General features: G+C 44.1%; 1 protein-coding gene across 2 annotated transcripts; it reads right to left on the bottom strand.

Moving 5' to 3' along the window:
• Positions 1-1,814: 1,814 nt before the first annotated feature.
• arxa (aristaless related homeobox a) lies at positions 1,815-19,969 on the bottom strand. Of its 2 annotated transcripts, none has more exons than XM_056434646.1 (5): positions 19,885-19,969; positions 7,869-8,433; positions 6,457-6,502; positions 4,418-4,749; positions 1,815-3,771 (listed from the first exon to the last, which is right to left on the bottom strand). In XM_056434646.1, exons 2-5 carry the CDS (start codon positions 8,396-8,398, stop codon positions 3,510-3,512), a joined length of 1,170 nt encoding a protein of 389 aa, XP_056290621.1. In that variant the 5' UTR covers positions 8,399-8,433; positions 19,885-19,969; the 3' UTR covers positions 1,815-3,509. The 2 variants fall into 2 exon arrangements, with proteins under 2 accessions (XP_056290621.1, XP_056290619.1); XM_056434644.1 differs by lacking the exon at positions 19,885-19,969 and adding an exon at positions 8,694-8,952.
• Positions 19,970-20,119: the final 150 nt, after the last annotated feature.

Consider the following 20,119-nt stretch of genomic DNA (forward strand, 5'->3'; position numbering starts at 1 on the left):
AGGGTCGTGGTGGGAGGAACGAGGCCCGGGAGAATCCAAATCACGGGCCAAATCAAGTCCAACAGCTGGAACGAGGATAAAGGCTCGGGGTGATGGGAAATGGGCAGGACGAAGTCAGGCATATTCTGGACACCTGGATTAACCTGCAAGGAGGGGGGGGGGGGGGCATTAACGGCCTGCGCGTTAACACAGTCCACCACACCATGGAGATGATCTTCTTCTTGCAGCAGATTTGCGATTAAACACCACATGATTGGAATGTATTCATCTTTTTTTTTCCTTCTTCCATATATCAACATTCATTATCGTGATCATTCATGCAATCAGAAGCATCGTGGTCTAATCCTAAAGGCATGGCTGTCTTGAATGAAAGAGCACACATCCAACAAGTGTGACTTTATAAATCCAGAGCCATCGCCCTGCGACAGCATTTCAATTTTCTCGCCTTTTTGCGCTGCAAAGAAAGTTTAAGCCTCGCAGCCAGCAGGTCATCCGCCTCCCGGCATTCCCCAAATATTAGGGACAAATTGGTTTGCCATTCATTAGTTATATTCACAATGAGATTAAAACTCCCCCGGTCAATCTAATCAAAACCCTATAGGGCCATAGAGGGAAACCCACACACGCTCCACTGGGCTTCAGCTAAAGAGCTCGAGAACAAACATGGAGCTCACACGTCGTGGACGGTTTGGCTGCTGGGGGGAAATTGTTTTGTATCTTTTATATTTCTCCCCCTTTTTTCTCTCCCTTTTTTGCATTATGCAGCTGTGTAAGAGAGCGCGTGTGTGTGTTTATTAATATATACATGTGCAGAAATATCGCTATCCCTTATTGGATATATGTCCTGCTTTGCACTAAATTGAGTGATTAACCGGTAATGGGACCCGCAGACCTGTAAAACAAGACCGCCGAAGGAATAAGAGGAGGGTTTTCACAGATGTAGACGATAAAAAAAAGAGGGACTACATTAATCCGCAGGGTAATTTCACGCGATTTGGTCGAGCACCATAGATGGGTCAAACGGAGGGAAATAACCATTGATTGCTCTAATAGTCCTGCATTAGTCGTGAGATCCAATGGAGGGGGGGAATTAACTCTCCGAGGTGTGTGTGTGTGTGTGTGTGTGCGTGGGGGGGGGGGGGGGGGGGGGCGTGTGAAAGCCGTTTGATGAAGTGGTTTGTTACTTCATTAATGACAAAGGAGACTCGCTTTCATCGACGTGGCATTACAGATGTTAAGACCAATTTAGCGCCTTTAAAGGGGGTTTAAAGGAAGTTGTGTGGCAGCCACCCCCCCCCCCCCTTCCAGATAAAGTGGGTGATCTAATTGAAAACCCCTCTCCTTTGTCGCGCGTTTCACATGTTGGGGATTAAGCTCATGAATATATGGCCAGTATTTTGTCAACTCCGTTGAAGAGGGAGACGCACGCAGCGCTCCGGATTACACACCTAACGCATGTGCTCTTGTTCAGGTGGAGCCGCGCGCCTCCATCGGCTCTCTGCGGCGATAAGTTCCTCTTTGAAAAAGGTTTCTCCCCAGCAGGCGCTGTGAACATCCGACAACCTGCTACTGCAGTCGGATGTATTACTTTAACATCCCGGTAGTTAGACAACGATATTAGTAATGATTGTAATTTATTCAGGACCGTTTAAGAGTTTGTATCATGCGAGATAATTCTTCAATGTAAGACAGAAGACACATTTTCTTCATAACAACTTTTATTAATAGTTCTATAATATTCTATTTGACATTATTTATTTCCCCCTGCTTTAGGCCTATATGTCAGTCCTAAAGGAATTTGAAATAAAGATAACTCATTTTACCAATGTAATTTATTCAAATTACCATTATTGAACCAGGAAACTTACAATCACTTTTTAAGGAAGAAAAAAAAACTGTCCTTCACTCAAGTCCTCTGTGAAAAGTGTTGACATAAATAATAATCTAAAAATCCTAATAATTCATAAACACAGGTGAAATTCTACACAGGGCGACATTCATTAAACACTACACCGAGTGCAAATTATGAAAACATGGGCTCTTTGAAATTTACACAACCTTGTTTTGAAAATCATCCTTTTTTTGTGGTACTTTTTTTCCCTTTTTACACAATATGTACAGTTTTCTTCCACATAGTTAGGTCATTAGAGACACATCTCGGATCTCACCTTTGCTCGGGTGTCCCGGAGTCAGACTCAGCAGAAACTACCACTGCTGTGATAATCAAAGAGGGGATGGGGATCTTAAATTGCAGCACATTTACAGAAATCAATAACTCTGGTTTGATTCAGAGATTTCTAACATGTACATGTCTCGTGGGCTGCTGAGTGTGACTGGTGGACAGGAGAGCATGAGAGGAGTCAGGCTTGTAGAGAAGGCTATGGAAGGTCTATGGACAGTTTTCCTTTGGTTCTGGGGGGCAGGGGGGACCTCCTCCAACTCGCCTTTATTATAGACGCAGACTGGCTCAGCCCACATCAATGCATACAGATTAAGCAGTGTCGAGCACTCGAGTTGTCCATATTTCAAGTAGCACAAGAATCCTTTCTGAAAGTCTGGGTTCCCCTGTGGTTCTTCAGGTTTCCGTGTGTGTGTGTGTGTTTGTGTTTGTGTGTGTGTGGGGGTGTGCGCGCGTCATGACAGATCCTATACTTAATTAAAAGTAGAGTAATGCTTTTTCAATACTCTGTTAAATCAAATTAGTTTTACTCAATTTAAAATACAGAAAAATTATAAGCGAAATATACTGTGTAAGTTCAATGCAGAAGAAATGTCTGGACATTGCTCACTGAATTAACAAAGTGTATTTACTGAATTATTTGAATTAATGCATTTGTCACATTGAAATTGGTCGGCTGAATTTTTTACTTTTTAAAAAACTTTGAATATATATCCTTCATATTTTATAATGGCATGTGTTTTGTGTGTAAAATCCAGAATGCAATGTAAAGTAAAACTACAAATCTGAAATGTAGTGAAGTGAAAATTAGCATCAAATGGAAATACTAATACAAGTACCTCAAAAATACATTCCACCACTGGCGCTGTGTGTATTTAGTATGTTGCTGTGTATTTAGTGTGTTGCTGTGTATGCGCGCGTGGAACAGTCTTAAAGAGCCATATACTGTGTTATACTGGGATTTCATTTAGAGTCAAAATGTGAAGAAATATTAAGAAATCTTTTCTTTTTTTTATGTCAGCTTTTCAGAATATTTTAGTGAAAATATTTAATTTTCAAAGTTGTGTGTATGGAGTGTAACAATAGCAGACACACACACACACACACACACACAAACACTTTTTTAAGCCAGTGCTCTTGAATTTGGTCGTGCTATTTTGTTGGGGAAACGTGAGGTAACAGGGATTGTTGAACAAGGGGTCATCAGGACATCAGCCTCCAGAGGTATGAAAGGGTTTTAGGAGGGGGACGAGGGGGACGAGGAGGACGAGGGTGTCATGGAATGGGATGTAAGCCCGGGACAGGGAGGCCTAGAGCTGGTGTTGTGTGTTCAGCACACCTCCTTCCCTGCGGTCGGCAGGATGTTAAGCTGGGTAAGCTGAGCCGAGTGTTCCTTGGCCTTGAGGCGCAGCGCGGCGATACTTGAGGCCCTGCGGTCGGCTGCGGCTGCGGATGAGGGGGAGGAGGAAGAGGAGGAAGGGTCAGGGAGGACTGGGCCCGCGTGGGAGAGGTTCTCTACAGGAGGGGCGGGCTGACGGAGGAGAGCTGCAGCGGTGGAAGCACTGGACAGGGGACCCATACCGGAGAAGAGCCTGTAAGAAGACAGAAATGTCACAGTCTATCCCGTTTATAGATGCTGAATATGTTTAAATTTAAATGATCCATTGCAATATAGAATATACGTTGTGTTTCCCATGAAGAAATGTCTCTGTGCTCCTTAAATTCAAGATGTTGGCATCCCTCAGATGTATTTATTTCCCCTGTTGTTTTTCTTCCTTCAGTTCGACTTCAGTTGTCTGTAACAGCTGACTTCAATAGCTTTACGTCTCCTGTTTTAGGCTGTTCTCTTCAATACATAACGGTAGCATGGACAGGACAAGGCTCACAGTGCTGGATAATAGAGAGGATGGAAGCAAATGAGAAGCTAATTGTGACATACGGAGTGTGCTGCGTGTCACACCTCTTCACAGCTTGTCGTGCAGCATCACACGTTTGGTTAATTTAGGAGGACAGTTGACAGAGTGATTACGCACCACTGTGAATGGTTAACAGTGTAACATATTCATAATCAGACACTGAGAATATCACCATTATTGCAGTGTGACTGAGGGTTACTGTAACCATCAGTCATTAGAGGTGCATGATGCCAAGCTGCAGTCATTTATTGTAAGTTGCCCACGTTAGGTGTCAAGAAAACATCTCAGGTCCAAGGGAGCTCTGTGCATGGGTGCAGCTTACCTGCCAAAAGTGGGTCCGATGAAGGCAGGGTGGCGGAACATGGCAGCCGTACCCAGGAAAGTGCCCAGGCCGAGTTGGGTGGCAAGTGGTGGAGCAGAGCCGTTGTGGTGTTGAGGGGCGAGGCCCGGGAAGGCAGCGGCTGCAGCTGCAGCTGCTGTCCAGGCGGACTCGAGGGCCGGGTGGTGGTGAGGCGGGAAGGGCCCCCCGTCCAGATAGTGGCTGAGAGGGTGGCCCGCTGTTAGGGGACCCGGGAACGGCATCCCTGACGGGTGGACCTGCACCCCGGCCTTTTCGCGCTTCCTCCACTTGGCTCTGCGGTTCTGAAACCAAACCTGAAGGGCAGAGAGAAGTGATGACAGAGATTAATACACACGTAGATATCTTGTGTAATTCTCTATTGATTATCTTTCTTCAGGAAGAAGGAGAACAACAGCAGTATAAATAAATACATCTTAACTCTGCAGATAGAGACAGGTTCAGATTGCATGTTGTTACAAAATAAAACAGCTGTCTCAATACATAAAAAGGACTTTTCTTTTTTGCTGCATAATGAGGCATTTCCTCAGGAAAGAAGACGCTGCTCATAGTGCTCAACTATGACTTCCACGCTGCAAATAATAAAAACATAACTCCCTGTCCTGCTCACAGCAATAAGCCATTGCAATTAACACAGTGTCCATTGAATGTGCATGGTGTCAGAGTAGTGTAATAGTTGTTTACTTCAGCTGGTGGCCAATAGGCGGAAAGTCAACGTAATTACACGCAAGGTGAACCCTGCCGCTTGCGGTGTCTTAAATCTACTTTGTCTAATTAAACCCCCCTGTCCCTGGCGACGGGCTTCAGGGTGGGGGAGAGATCATTAAGAGCCGCGTTAACAAAAGATCCAGAAAATTTCCACTGAACTGGCTCCAATAACAATTAATGCGCTTTAAATTAAATTCTTAAGAGATGTAGAACAAGTGACTTCTATCAAGAGAGTATTTAACTTTCCCACGCATCCACTGGGGCACAGTTTGCTCTGCAGAAGCACCCCGGCTCTCACAATGAGCAAAATGTCAACATGGGGAAAGTGATTGAACGAGCTGGCTTGAGCGACAGGGACTGCACACACACACACACACACACACACCCACACACACACACCCACACACACACACACACACACACACACGCACACACACACACACACATTTATTCCCAGAGGGCTGTTTAGCATTACACAGCCCCTCGGGAATTTATGAGTTTTTATCACCTCCCGATGGCGCCCGTTAAGTGATTTGTTCACCTACGGCCCCTAAAGAGACATCTGTTGTTTTACCGTCGGCCATAACCTCCCGGGGCATCCACCGTGTTTGAACTGTCTCTCTGGTTATGAGCCCGAGCTTTCGAAATGCAAGCCACGCTTTCAGTGCGAGAGGCGAAAAAGAGGGGGGGGGGGGGGCGCAAACACCTTTAATGGTCTCTCATTCGCTCCCAAGTGCAAAGCATCGGATCAATGCAGGTCTATTGCAATCACATAATGGGAAATCAAATAGCATTACCCCCCCCCCCCTCCATCTCCCTCTCTTATTCCTACACACATCTTTTTACCCACGCACACACACCTCGGCCTCGCCCCCTCTCCGTCCCCTCTGATGGGAATTCAAACACCATCTCGGCCCACGAACATAGGCAGTGTTTGCTCCTGCACTAAGTGAGTTTTTTATGAATCGCCAGCGTCGGCCTAATTGCCACTAAAACGTCCCTCGTTGGCGTGTAATAACATTCAATAACAGGAAAGAACCTCCCCTAAGCAGCGACTGGGGCCATTTAACACTTTTTACTGTTATAAATTACCGCCTCAAATTGGCCCGTAATCGCTGATCCTCAATCAGTGACGCATATCAGCGGTTATTATCCATCACTGTGCACCAGGGGCATTTTATAGAAGACATAAAACATTAGGAGATGAACCCCCCCCCCCCTCCTCCTGTCCCCTATTTGATTTACTAGTCACAGGCTTTTCTTTTCAGATAAAGATAAACAAGAGAGCCACTTACTTGGACACGGGCCTCGGTAAGATCGAGACGCATCGCGAGCTCTTCTCTGAAAAGATTTTTTTTTTTTTAAAAGAAAGAAAGAGGCAGAGAGAGAGAAAGAAAGAAAAGATTCAAGGTTACATGCCACTGTTTGGAAGAATCGTAGAATTGCTGTTTTGTCCACTCCTGTTCTTCACATTCAACAATAGACGACCGAAAATAGGGTTGATTTTTGTTGTTGTTCTCCTCCCTGCCATAGTCTGCAGAAAGACGCCAAAGCCATATTCTATTTTCCCTGTCACGGATGGGTAGAAATAGGCCTCGTGATTGTTAGATTTTCCTTAGTACAGGCCTGTCACTGTAACAACATAATGGTTGAAATAATGACATCTAAACTAGCCTGCCACGAAGCAATTGACGCTCCGTTCATACAAGATGGGCTGGCAGTGTATATTAGACCAACAAGTCGCCTTAAAGCAAATCGATTGGAAAATATGAATAATCCCAGTGGTAACTAAAATCGAAATGTTCTAGTGTCAAAAACCTCTTGTTCTCTCAGCCATAACATGCGGACGTGTCAATGATGAACATCTTTATTGCGCAGAAATAGGTTTGGCGTTTTATATATATATAATTATTTAGTTTTAGATATAAAACCCCGATAACATTTTCATAATAATATTTTGTTTCTGATTAAAACAGCATAACACCCGTATAAGCCCACATTAAAAATCTCTACTGTCGATGCATGTATTTAAAAACAGTACACGTGCCCTTGGGCTTGAGGTCAGGCCCTGAGTGATTGTCTTTTCTTTTTTTTGCAGACTGTATTCAGTATCATTACCAGGGTAACCTGAGCTGCACTGGTTAATTATTTCTCTTGAGAATAACACCGCTGACATCTGTATATGAATATAACATAACGTCCCCGTTGTCAGCGCGTGCAGGCCTATACGTGTTCACTTCTACAGTGCACGGGTTTGTTGTTGCTGCATTTTATGAGGTGTGGTCCGCACAGTGTCCAGTTAAAATCATGTGGAATTTCTGGGGATATTATAGGAATATTGTATGGGAATATGATAAATTAAAAATAAATGGATTTAATTATAACCTTCATCCTATTAAGAGAACACAATGTTCTGTTTTAATGCCTTTCTTGGATTTGAAACATATATAGCCACAATAATCATAATACAAATAATAATCAGAATAATAAAATAATAATAATAATACAAATAATATTGTGTACTAGTGTTATTGTTGACGTTTAATATGAATGTCAATTTGAATTAGTCTGCCTATTTTAAGTCATATAATACATAATGTATATAAAACTAATATTAATTAAAAAAAATATTTTAAGGATCACAACATTTTTTTAATTTCACAGCATTTTCTTAAGACTTAAAAAAAGAAGCAGTTCAGATCATTACCTGGTGAAGACGTCGGGGTAGTGTGTCTTCTGGAAAGCCCGCTCCAGCTCCTCCAGCTGATAACTGGTGAAGGTAGTCCTGTATCTTCTCTGCTTCCGTTTCAGCATCCCTTCCTCCGAGTCACTGCCCGCCGACAGACACACGCTGTCCTCCCCGTCCCTCACGTCCCCATCCCCGGTGTTCAAGCTCTCCCTCTCCTCGTCCTTCGGGGACAGCGCGGCCGCGTCCCCGCTGCTCTCCTCCTCCTTCCCTGCGTCCTCCTCGAACTTCAACGGGCCGAGCTCCACCAGTCCCAGGCTGCCGTCCTCCGAGCCCTCCCCGGGGCTCTGGTCGCCCTCTCCCCGGCTCAGTGACGCGTTCTCCCGGTAGGACTTGCTGCGGCTGATGCTCACCTGCGGCGCGTGGCTGATTTTGAGGCTGTCGCTGGCTTGCTCCATGAGGAGCCGCTCCCGTTCCAGCGTCTCCGTGTGGTCGTGCAGGTACTTCCCCCCAGCGCCGTACAGCCGGCGGAGCTTGGCTGGCAGGTGCATGTCAGCGCTCAGAGAAATGGGGTCTTTCGTCGGCCCTGAGGAGGAAGAACATGTGTCAACACAACGAATAACTGAATGGCAGGAATTAAGCAAAGAAAACATTTCCCTTTTAATACATTTCATTTTTTTCGTAAACATGCCAAACGTGTTGACCAGAAGTCTACGATAAAAACAACTTTAGGTTTGTCACGCATTAACTTCTCCAGACTTCCACCATTAAACCACAGCTAGTGTGCCACATGTTCACCCCGTACACATCAACCGACGCATGCTATTTTTTCCAAAGAAAACTTACTGTCAGCCGTTTTGTCGAGCTCCACTCTGCCGGCCAGACCCGTCAAACTTTGCGCCCCGATCAGTCTGACCTTACAGGGACTCCGGCGGCCCAGAATGCTGTCTATGCAGTAAGAGGAGAGCAGCGTCGGGGATTTACTCTTCCTCTCGCCCCGGTCGTGGATATCTTCCTCAAACCGACCGCTCATATCGACTCTTCGGTTCATCTAGTTTCGGTGACGCCTGTCAGTCTCCCACTCTCTCTTCTCACTCTTCTTGCTCTCTCTCTCTCTTTCTGTCTTTCTCTCTCTCTCTCTCTCTCTCTCTCTCTCTCTCTCTCTCTCTCTGAGTCCGGTGCTCTCTTCTTTCTTCTTTTTCTTCTTCTTCTTCTTTTCTTCTTCTTCTCCTCCTTCTTCTCTCCTCTCAGTCGGGTGTCTGATTGAACCGGGACGTTCACTCCTCCCCTCTCTCTCTCTCTCTCTCTCTCTCTCTCTCTCTCTCTCTCTCCCCCCCTCTCTCTGTCACTCCTGTGTCACACACCCAGCTAATGACAGACAGCGGTGCGGCTGCCTCGCGCTGAGCTCCGGTGTGCCAGGCGCTTCTCCCTCCGCGCGCTCACTCTAGCAGACGTGGAGGCTGTTAAAGCCGCCTGATTGGCTCGCGCGCGTGCGCGCGTGTGTGTGTGTGTCTGTGTGTGAGTGTGAGTGTGTGTGTGGGGAGAGAGACGGCGCGGAGCTGCTTTATATATTTTACATTTAAGTTAATTTGAGGCAAGGGAACAAAACCTGACATGGAGTACTTTTCCTCCACGGAACGAACTCAGCAGATAATGTTACACCAGCGTTTGTGTTTGAAGACAGAAAAAACTGTTGAAAATAATAAAAAAATGTGTGTGCGATTGTGAGTGAAAGGCCAGCACAAATCATATTTATTTCAATGACATTATTTTATATTGCGAGGGTGTTTTCGGCAGACATTGAAGCAATGGTGGAACTATAAGCACATCTGTGTTTTAATACATTAAGTGCAACAATGTAGCAACCACAATAATCAGCAGCATGACAGTTGGTGGGGAATAAGTGCCTCAGATCACCAGAGGCGTTCACGCCCTCACGTGTCACTGGGACCAACACATGTAGCCTAAATACTACTATGAATGATGGCTGAATGATGCTGTGCATGGCTCACTGTCAACATGTCTGCTGGGAAAAAAGGCCTACTTAATACAAATAGCCCTGTACAGACAGGTAAATAATAGTATTTAATAATTATAGGAAAGTGTTAACATCTATAACTGTTAATATTGCTTTGCTAAGTTGTAACCCCTTTTAACAATTCACTAAAGGTACACTTTATTGGCACACTTTTATTTGATGTTATTTATATCGCTTTTAATTGAGTAATAATCAAGATAATAATCTAATATTAATAATTGATTGTGTAGATCGTTTTTTTAATGATTGTGTTATTGTAGGCGTTTTATAATAATATCAATAATAATAAACGAAACATATTATACAGATAGGCCTGTTTTATGTGATGCTTTTGTCTTTATTACTGCCCACAATTACATTTATTATATTATTTGTTTTCGTTTTTTTCGTCGTTAAGGCCTATAAAATGCAAACTCTATAATCCTTGTGCCAAGATTTAAAAAATCTGGCGCGGAGTTTGTGTTCAACCTCAGAACACCTGCGATGACGGGCATGTCAGAGATTCAGTCGGATAGAAATAGAAATATCTTTGGGGTCCGAATTTTGCCTAACAGTGTTTCAGGTTGTAGCATTTGGAAGATATAATGTTGATATGATTACAATCTGTCTGTCTGTCTGTCTGTCTCTCTGTCTGTCTCTCTGTCTGTCTCTCTGTCTCTTCTCCCTCCAATTGCTCTTTGCTGGAGTTGTGGATTGACTTAAAAAAGTGAGGGTGGCGCGACGGTGATGAGATGCTGCACGGGGAGCCGGGGTGGCACGCAGGGACTCCGCTGAGGAGAGGGGGAGAGATGAGAGATGGATCGAGAATGTAATTTTAAATGAAAGTCTATTTAACCCGCTGTGAATGGCATGACCTTTATCCTCGCCTCAGAGCCCATCACTGTTAAAAGGATCGTTTTCAGAATTCAATCCAAAAACTTTAGCAAGCTGCAATTTGCTCTCTCTCTCTCTCTCTCTCTCTCTCTCTCTCTCTCTCTCTCTCTCTCTCTCTCTCTCTCTCCTTCTAGAGCAGCAAACGAAAAATAACAATAAAATATATGTCCAGAAAATTGCACACGTTATTTGTTTATATATCTTTAAGCGATAGCTGCATGACCTCTTAGTAATTGTAACTGCAAGAGGAGCGCCATCGATCTGTTTAGTTAAGTTGCAGGCGCTGATAGATTGATTGGCGGTAAACCCATCTATCTGAGTTTTCTACTATTTATTTTTATTTCTATTCAACAGCCCCACATAAATATAACCAACACGGACGCTATCTATAGAAATAGTACATACGTAGAAATAGCGCATTTCTGTGTAAATGAAGCCTAAGTCAATCAGACAATACAAAGTCAATAGTATTATTCAGTTGTATTCTGCATTTAAAGGAACCAATTGGCAGATGCACTGCACATTGATAGGAGATGAGTGGTGTCGGATTCAATCCATCCGCAACTTTTTGCTGTCACAAACTTCCCAGCTTGTTTATTTGCAGGCAAATCAATGTAATGAGTGTAATAACAATATGCAATGTTATGCCTTTTCCGGCGCGGTCACAAACAGACGTGCGTAATACAGACGGGTATTTAGAGTCGCTGTGTAATTTGGGGGGCACAATTTGATTCATTTATCCGCACACTGTTATTAACCTTGTGGAAAAAGAGATGTCAGCCGCCATTTCAGCCAGCAGGACTTCCTCGCTTTGTTTAAATGGACAAATTACGCGCATACATTAGACGGTAACGGAATAGTCTGTGCGCAATTTTCACATTTTCCATTTTCCGTCAATTTGACACGCAAGTGAAGAGATGGCGTAGAGAGGCCGACTTCCGTTTCCGCATCACGTTACCACCGCCTCCCCTGTATTTGCAACTGGATAACATCCACGGGGGAAACCGGGTCACGTGCTTTCGGTTCGTTCAAAGCTCAGATGTGTGTATTAGACCGCAGGCCTTTCTGACTGTCAGGTGTTGTGCACATTGACCTTTTGACTTGACCATATTCAAGTCAGAGGGAGGCGTTGCGTAATAAACATGCGTAATAAACATGGAATGAAAGCCGTCTCTGCTCTCTTTCGTCTCAGGTCTCGTCCTCTCACGTCAAGGCTACGGAAGTGATACTGAGGTCCATCAGGTTGGGCTTTGCCTTGCGGGTCATTCGGCTGGCGCCATCTCATGGACGGAACAGCCAACTTCTCTAGCAGGTAAGTTCCAGTTGTTATAATGTAAAGACATATGTTCTCGCTCTGCCTGGATATTGCACACAAGATTAACATTTTGAAAGTTAAACTCCCACATCCGTAGAAGAGACATGTAGCCTATTCTATATTTATTCTTGTATATGGTCTCACTCTGCAACATGTTTACATGTACTCGTCCCTGGCTCGTGGCCGAGGTGACGACGACTCATCCTCGCGCTCTGACATAATTGGACACTTGCTCTGCTCGAGAGGCCAAGAAGGGAAAGGAGAGAGAGAGAGAGAGAGCTTGAGAGTGAGAACGCGGAGAGGGAGGGGGCTTTTAAGGCGCGCGTTAGCAAAGTTAATTAGCGGTTATTAACAGCCCGCATAATGAGAGCGAGAGGGAGTCAATTTAATGACTTTGTTAGCGCGAGTTCAGAGCGACAGGCGATGATCGAAACAACAAAGGGGAGCGTGCACGCTGCCATCATCCGTAATTTCCAGCGGTAATGCGGTCTGATCAGAAACAAAGGGTTCTAATTTTGTTCAACTGACTCGATAATTTGTCCTTATGTAAGGAAAATAATTAATGACTTAATGCTTGAACAGAAGTAGCTTTCTTTTGGGGGGAGGGGGATTTAGGAGGCCTCGTTTGCTCGAGAAGGTCGTAAGGAAATCAATTTCCAGGCCTATAATTATTTACATCACGAATTTAAAACGTGGACGTGTGCCTTTGCTCCCGTTATTGTGCAGACGAGTGAGAGTCTATTAGAAGAGGGGAGAAGGAGTCTCCACATTTTCTTCCCTCAGACAAATTGTGTGGCAACAAATCAGCCACTTGTCATCAGCAACACAAAGAAAGTAATGTAGAATGTTAAGCCACATATAAAGTAGACTCAACCCCAAAATATAAAATATATATTTAAGATCACCCACGAGGCAATGTTCTTGAGGTTCTGCTGACAGATGCAACCTGCTCATAAAACCTTCATGGAGCTCAGCTGAATTGATGGCTTTCACGCCTGAACCTGTTGCTGACAGAGTACCAGGTTATTGTGGCTACTTGGCAAAATTATCCATGGCGTGCTCATCTTTACGCATGATTTCATCATGCCACAGATGGGTTGAGTCGGAGGAAAAATGTGAGCGCTATTATCGATTGCGGGAACATGAGCCGCCTTCGGGCCACTCTTGGATTCATGGCTGGCGGATAGGTCACCCACACAAGAGCAGCAATTTCACGGCCCCCATTGTCTGCACTGATTACTGCTTTGATCACAGAAATCAAGAGACGGAGACTCTCGCAAACCAACTACGGAGTCCAGGAGCTCGTGAGCTGAAGAGGATCATCATCATCCTCATCCTCATCATCATGACCATCCTCGTCTGCCACATCATCATCATCGTCGCTATAGTTGACCATATAAACCTGGGGTGCCGTGTGTTTTCACAGCCGCGTTGCCCTTTTATTGATTGCGTGCCTTAATTTTAATTCGATTGCGCGAGTGTCAAAAATTCCACAAGGATCATCCTAGTAATGAGATAATCAAAGTAATATATGCAAATCAGTTATGTTGCCAGCTTATCAAAACCGGAGTGCCCCCCCTCGAGTCTGAAGAAGTCCATTTATTCAGTTAGTGGCAATACCTTGCGCAAATGGCGCGATGCAAATGACAGTTGATTAGACTAAATTAAGAACCTTGTTTCTCCCTGACCTTGTCTGAGTTTTATGTAAATTAATTATTTCTCTTGCTTTAATGTGATACAAAAAAAGAGGCATTTTACATCCTGGCCTTTATATATCTGAACAATATTTTTCCATGAGAGAAACAATGGTCAGCCTCAGATAACTCACTGTGTCAATGGCTTGGATGATTCTCTCCACCTGTCTGTCTCTCACACATCGCAGTATACCTTGACCCCGGTGCAACTCCCACAGGGACAGAAAGTGTGCCGTTATAACTTCCTTGCTGTGGGGGAGTGTGCCTTGAAGATAGACTAGGTCTGTGTACTTCTGAGAGTGTGTGTGTGTGTGTGTGTTTACTCGATTATGCGTACTCATGTGTGTACCATAACACATTGTCTTAGGGGACAGAGAGAGTGCAGCTGAGACTTCCTCTCTGTGGGGTGTGTGGGGCCTGTAGATGGGAAAGGAATAAATCCAATATAGATTGCGGGGCTGCTCTGCCTCCCGCTGGGGACCCTCAGACTTGCAGGCCATGATCGAAGTGCTTTTCTCCCCCTAAATTGGCCTGAGAGGCCGCAGGAGCAGCCAAGCTACACCCCCAACACTGGGACTGCCTACGACCTAATGATGGTGCTGGGGACAGACGCAGTGTATACACATACATACACAGTGACAAGAGAAGTGCACGTGTTCACGCACACACACACACACACACACACACACACACACACACACACACCTAAACACACACACACACACACATTCACAGATTGGTATAAGATCAGTCACACACTTGGACAAGAAAACCACAAAGATACAAACACACCCTCCTCGTTGTCTGGTGTTGAACACACTCATTCCTTGTCCGAAGACCATTCACCTCAAGATCCCCTCTTCACATCTCACACCGGCCCTCAGAACTACCGGCTAAACTGTAGATTTAGAGGAGGCATCCTCGCTACCTGTCGCCACACACTCCAGAGGGAAGGGTGAATGTTATAACTGGCACCACACTAAGTGTCTGGACTGATACACACTCCGGCCCTTTGCCTCTCCGATAAGGGAAACACCAACAGCACCCCTATGCCATTACGCTCCCTGCCACTGTCATTTTGGTTCTGTCCAGGGAGCTAATTCTCTTTGAGATGAGGTGTCTGATGTGTTGCTGGGCCGGTCCACAGACAGTGTGACAAAATATTCTATCGCTGGAAATTTGTGGCTCAGTGCGCCTCATTACCTCCTCACAGGGCGTTTCATGTTAACTACAGCACGGCAGTGCATCATCTCTAGAGGGTAACAGGTTGCAGAGGTGAATATTGAACTATGCGTATACATATTCACAAAACTCAGTCCTCGATGGAGGGGATACCACATTATTGCAGTGACCATATCTTAACATTTCCATCTCCATAGTACTGCTCTGTCTCTCATTTAAGCACCATAGATACAGTTGGCATTATTGACATTTAGGAGTTACAACATTGCAATAATCTCCTGTCCTACAAAGGTTGTCGTACTGAAATTGAATCTGATTCTTTGACACAATGAGTCATTACCAAACACCTAAACAATACCCCAAAAATGCACTGCACCCAGCTTGTTTGATCATCTTTAAGTTGCAATGGGTAATACCTGGCAACATGCTCCAAGCAAATAGGGGGCAGTGCTCCTCCTCGACTATACTGGGTTCGAAACTAACAAATCTTACAATCAACAGCTAAAAATATAAAGAAACAGCTCTATCGCTCTCTCTGTCTTGTTTACTGTCTTCCTGTGGGCAATACGCTTGACCAAGCCCACCGATTAACAAACCAGAGTACGGTTACTGGGGCTTGCTTTGGTCTTTAGCTCAGTTTTGTAATTACTGCTAATTTAAAAAAGCTATTTCCACTAAATGAGACATGTCTTTGGTGAAGCTTTTATTCAATTTAGAAGAAGCATTTAGTCACTGCATTTTGGTTTTGTAGGACAATATAGAGCTCTGGACATGTTTTTGCTACAGGTGTCATGTTGCTCTCTTTCACAGAGGAGACCCACTGGAAGGAGACAGATCTCAAAAAAACATGTCCTCCACTCGTCCCCTTCCTTGTCCTCTCTGATGCATCTTTTTTGTCATCCTTCTTTCTGTCCTCTCTACTATTTTCCACTTTGTATCTTCTCCCTTTTATCGCCGTCACGCCTCTCTTGTCTCTTGACGCTGATACACCTTTCACCTTGTTGTCTTCAATTCTCCCCTTGTTTCTCTGCTGTGGTGAGAAAACATAATGCATTATGTTTTCTCACGTCAGCCCTACTGTCTGTGGCTATTTGCACATTTTGTTTTGTTCTATAACTCGTCGGTGGCTGTATGGAAAGCAACGACTCATTCATACGAAATACTTTGAATGCAAAGACAAACGCAGTGCATACGCATAAGCCACACACAGATACAAAATCCCTTTGACATCAATAATTGGTAAATCCTCTGATTAACTTGTAAGAATTGTCCTCAGTGTGCTTAAGTAATTGTGTTTGTGTGTGTCCTTTTTTATTGCATGCACCCCCCTCTCTTTAAAGCACATCTTTATAACCAAGCAATTTTAAAGCAATTTTCTCTGTGGGAGGAGAGTGTAATTTTCTATTCTGTGACACTGTGATGTGTAAGAAACTGGGAGCCGGCGCTAAAAGGCATCTATAGCGCGTGTCTTAGTGTGGGTGTGAGCCACTTTAACGGCCACCGCAGGCCGGGTGGCGGTGGTGGTGAACGGGTGCATGTCAGGAAGGCCATCATTTAATGACTCCCAAATAGTGCCCTCCTCGTTAGAGCTATCGTCCTGGAAACACAAGGCTGTGAACCAGGAGAGCGCCGCGCGCTGCAACAGTCTTTTATCTTCATATTAAACCATTTGCATAACATTACCGCGATAGATAGGATTCAGGAGATACTCAACCCACTCGGGGAGAGACAGAGAGGGTATACTACATGTCCTTGCAAATCTAATCAGCGTTAAATGGAGCTGTCAAATGTGTGTGTGTGTGTGTCTGTGTTTGTGTGTGTGTGTGTGTGTGTGAAGCTGGATGTCAGGAGTCATTTAACATTAAGCTGCAATGGTGTGTAACAGGGCTGTAATTACGAAATACAAGAATCCAAGCTATTTCTTGTTAGATGTGACATCCAAATACAGCAGTTAACTACCAGTGATACACAAGACAAGGCCAGGTGGTGACAACTCAGATGGCATGCGCACTTGTGTCCTTCAAAAGTTAAGATGAAATAAATTACCACATTGAGCCATTTTGTATGTCGCTTAGCAACTCTACAGAATACAGAGATGTAGCCGATAAGAACAAATCGCATTGCTGCCATTCTTTAAATTGCTGATGTGGTTTCGAATGCTGGTTGACTTTTGTATCAGGCTAACAAAGGACTCAATTTCATGTTTTTGTAGATTCAGCACCTATCTATACCGTATGAAAAGGGGTTTTGCTTTGCTTTGTGTGTAAAAGAGTATATCTGACAGCTGTTTTTCCCCTGCTCAAAGAAGAATAAAGAGACGTCGAGAGAATCTCATCATGGGAGAGAAACAGGAGCAGGAAAGTGTGTAAGCACACTAATTAGTTGTTGCTACTTGCTACTGCCTGATTAATTTAATCAAAGGTACACAGTACAATGCACTGCTCAGGCACCGCAAAGAGCTTTTTTTAACCTCTTGTAAAGTAAACTGCATAAAGGTGGCATTGCAAAAGCTGCAGGGCATGCTAGAAGCCTTACTGACTTGACAAGATATAATCCCATTAGTGGTCATGTAAAAGGACCTGCACACCCTGCAACAATCACATGCTTGATTGACAGCCCTCCTTCTGTTATTTTGCACCTATTGGGGTGGGACAAATTACACCTTTCTAGTTCTCACTCGTGCATTGAGTGTACAGTGACTCCACATTATTCCAGCATATTAGCAAGAACAACTGTCAACAGCTGTGCAGGACTTTAAACGATTAATTTACCAAAAATAACGACCGAAGAAAAAACAACCATGAGAGCATGCAGAGAGATTTAGTTTTTACGAGGTTGAGGTTTTCTGTGTTTGACATTTTTGCCACCACTCAGATACAATGGAATTATGTTTGTGGTGCTCAAAGCATCAACTTCTGCTTCATCCTCATGGACACAGTCCACAGGGAGGTATTTCTTGTCCAACTAGGACATTGATTCTTTTGATGATTTGAACAGTAACACAATCCCTTTCATGTCCATTGTATTTAGGGTGGTTGTCACACGAGGCAGGTCGGAAACAATTGTTTTTGTTAGTGTGTTTTAGATGAAATTACCCTTTAAAGGAGATCGGCATATAGAGGAAGGGGTTAAGAAATAGTCTATACATTGTAAGTAGCGATGAAAGTGTGTGCACTAAAAGGCTGAGGATGTCATCACATCACAGAATAGGTGTGTGTGTGTGTGCGTGCAAGTGAAAGAGAGAGGAAGAGATTGCTTGTTTATGCATATGGGGATAGACTGTGCCAGGTGAGTGTACCATTTACCATCACACCATTGAGTTCAGCAGGCATCTAATAACAAAGCATTTATGGCCCACTTACGCATGCATAGATATAACTGTCAGTAGGCAACAACAGTCTCCCCTCTTCCGTCTCCAGCTATTCCTGCCTCTCTTAAAACACAGAGGCACCATCCGGATTGGACCCAAATACTCTAGAATTCTATCATCAGACTCGGGGATGAAATTAAAATCGCTCATTTTCTTTCTCCGCACAAGGAGCAGATCAATTTCCGGCGACTGGGACGTGATATTTTCCTGACATTGGGTTTTCTCGTCTTTGGCACAGCACCCTGACTGGCTGCCAGCGGGGGGCCCGGGCCTGACTGAACGCCTCACCGGAGAACAGTTACTTCTGCCGCGGCGAGTTTATTTGCGCCTCGCTATGAGAATTGCCATCATTTACCCTTCCCCAACACCTCCCAAAAAGAAAAGAAATAGACAAGAGGGGGAAGCGAGGCAAAACTGAGAGAGGCGAAATTGATTCTTTTTCATATAGGCTACATGCTGCACGGGGGACATTAGGTACCCCTCCCTCGTTTGACCATCTATTTCAAGAAATGAACCGAATACATTCTGAGTAAAGTAATGTAAAGGCCTTTTGGTGGCCTTCTGGTTGTTGTTCATATCAAGAAGGAATTGCTCAGTGCAGCATGCAGAGGTTATGCCGTGTATTATTCTGGTTTTAAGAGAGGTCAATTCATCATGCAGCTGTACAGGAATGATAACTCACTCATAGCTGAGTGTGTGTTAAGCATAATGAAATTAAGGGCCACTTGATGAACCATAGACCATTACATCTGGAGAGATGGTGGCCCCAGCGTTCAGGTTGGTGGCACGTTCAACTCCAGTGTTAACACTTATAGGAACATAGCATTAAGGGGGAACTATTAGCAGAAATGGAATATTATATTTAGAAGGATATTATGGAGTTTATAATCCCCTGAAAATAAGATTTTTTTGGACCATGGAATGAGCTGTTTATCTTTACATACGGAGCATTTGCTCTTTATAGAACCAGCCTCCATGTCTCAACAGTAGCCCAGAGGGGACAAACCAAACACTGGCTCTAAAGAGCCATTTGCGCGTTCACGTCTTGCAGATGGCCACCGTAGTTCTCCTTCGTGCTTGGCACGTCGGTGAGAAGTTTCAGTTGATGACCATCTGCAACCTCAGCGCTAGATGCCCCCAAATCCTACCCCCTGGACATTTAAAAGCCTCTTTCACAGTCAGTTAATCTTCTGACTAAACTCTTAGGTAATAAAAACAAGTGCATTTTGGAAATGTGGGAGCCATACACTGAAGACTCTACTCATATATATATTTCATGTGTGTAGCAGTAGATGTTTGTTTTGCAGGACGTGAGGATGTGCCTTGTTTGCACAAGCAGTTCCATATGAAGTCACCACAATTTGATCACGAAGAAGGTCACTATAACAATAACTAATATCATGTCTGTTACACTATCATTTGTAGACTGATTATATATTATATATAATGTTCGTATTACTATTCATAATTAGTTCATGATAATCTAGCATCTCTAGTGTATTCTCCCTTTATCAATAGTATGCTAAAAGGTTGTGTAAGGAGGATTATAGTTGTTTGTGACTAACCTGTGATACAGTCTTCCCTTCACTCCCCTCGTGAATTGTTTTAGAAAGGTCTTATATGTTACCTGCATGATGCCCTCAAAGGTATTGTATGTAATCGTGGTTTTTGTTTGTCTCTCCATGGACACTGGTCCTTGTTTGCACACATTTGGATACCCGACCCCGTCCTTTCCACACCCAGCGGTTACGTCACGGACCCTGTCCAGGCCTAATTGAACCCAGATTGAGAAAGAGCATA

The sequence above is a fragment of the Pseudoliparis swirei genome, chromosome 16 (genome assembly GCF_029220125.1).
Source record: "Pseudoliparis swirei isolate HS2019 ecotype Mariana Trench chromosome 16, NWPU_hadal_v1, whole genome shotgun sequence".
In the NCBI taxonomy this organism is placed as follows: Eukaryota; Metazoa; Chordata; class Actinopteri; order Perciformes; family Liparidae; genus Pseudoliparis; species Pseudoliparis swirei.

Bases quoted from the DNA above. Each gene is read 5' to 3' on its own strand.
- arxa (XM_056434644.1), bottom strand. From the start codon at position 8,898: ATGAACCGAAGAGTCGATATGAGCGGTCGGTTTGAGGAAGATATCCAC. The intron at 8,434-8,693 runs GTAAGTTTTCTT...CTTCCTCCTCAG, and splicing joins GCTCGACAAAACGGCTGACA to GGCCGACGAAAGACCCCATT. The intron at 3,772-4,417 runs GTAAGCTGCACC...GTCTTCTTACAG, and splicing joins ATCGGACCCACTTTTGGCAG to GCTCTTCTCCGGTATGGGTC.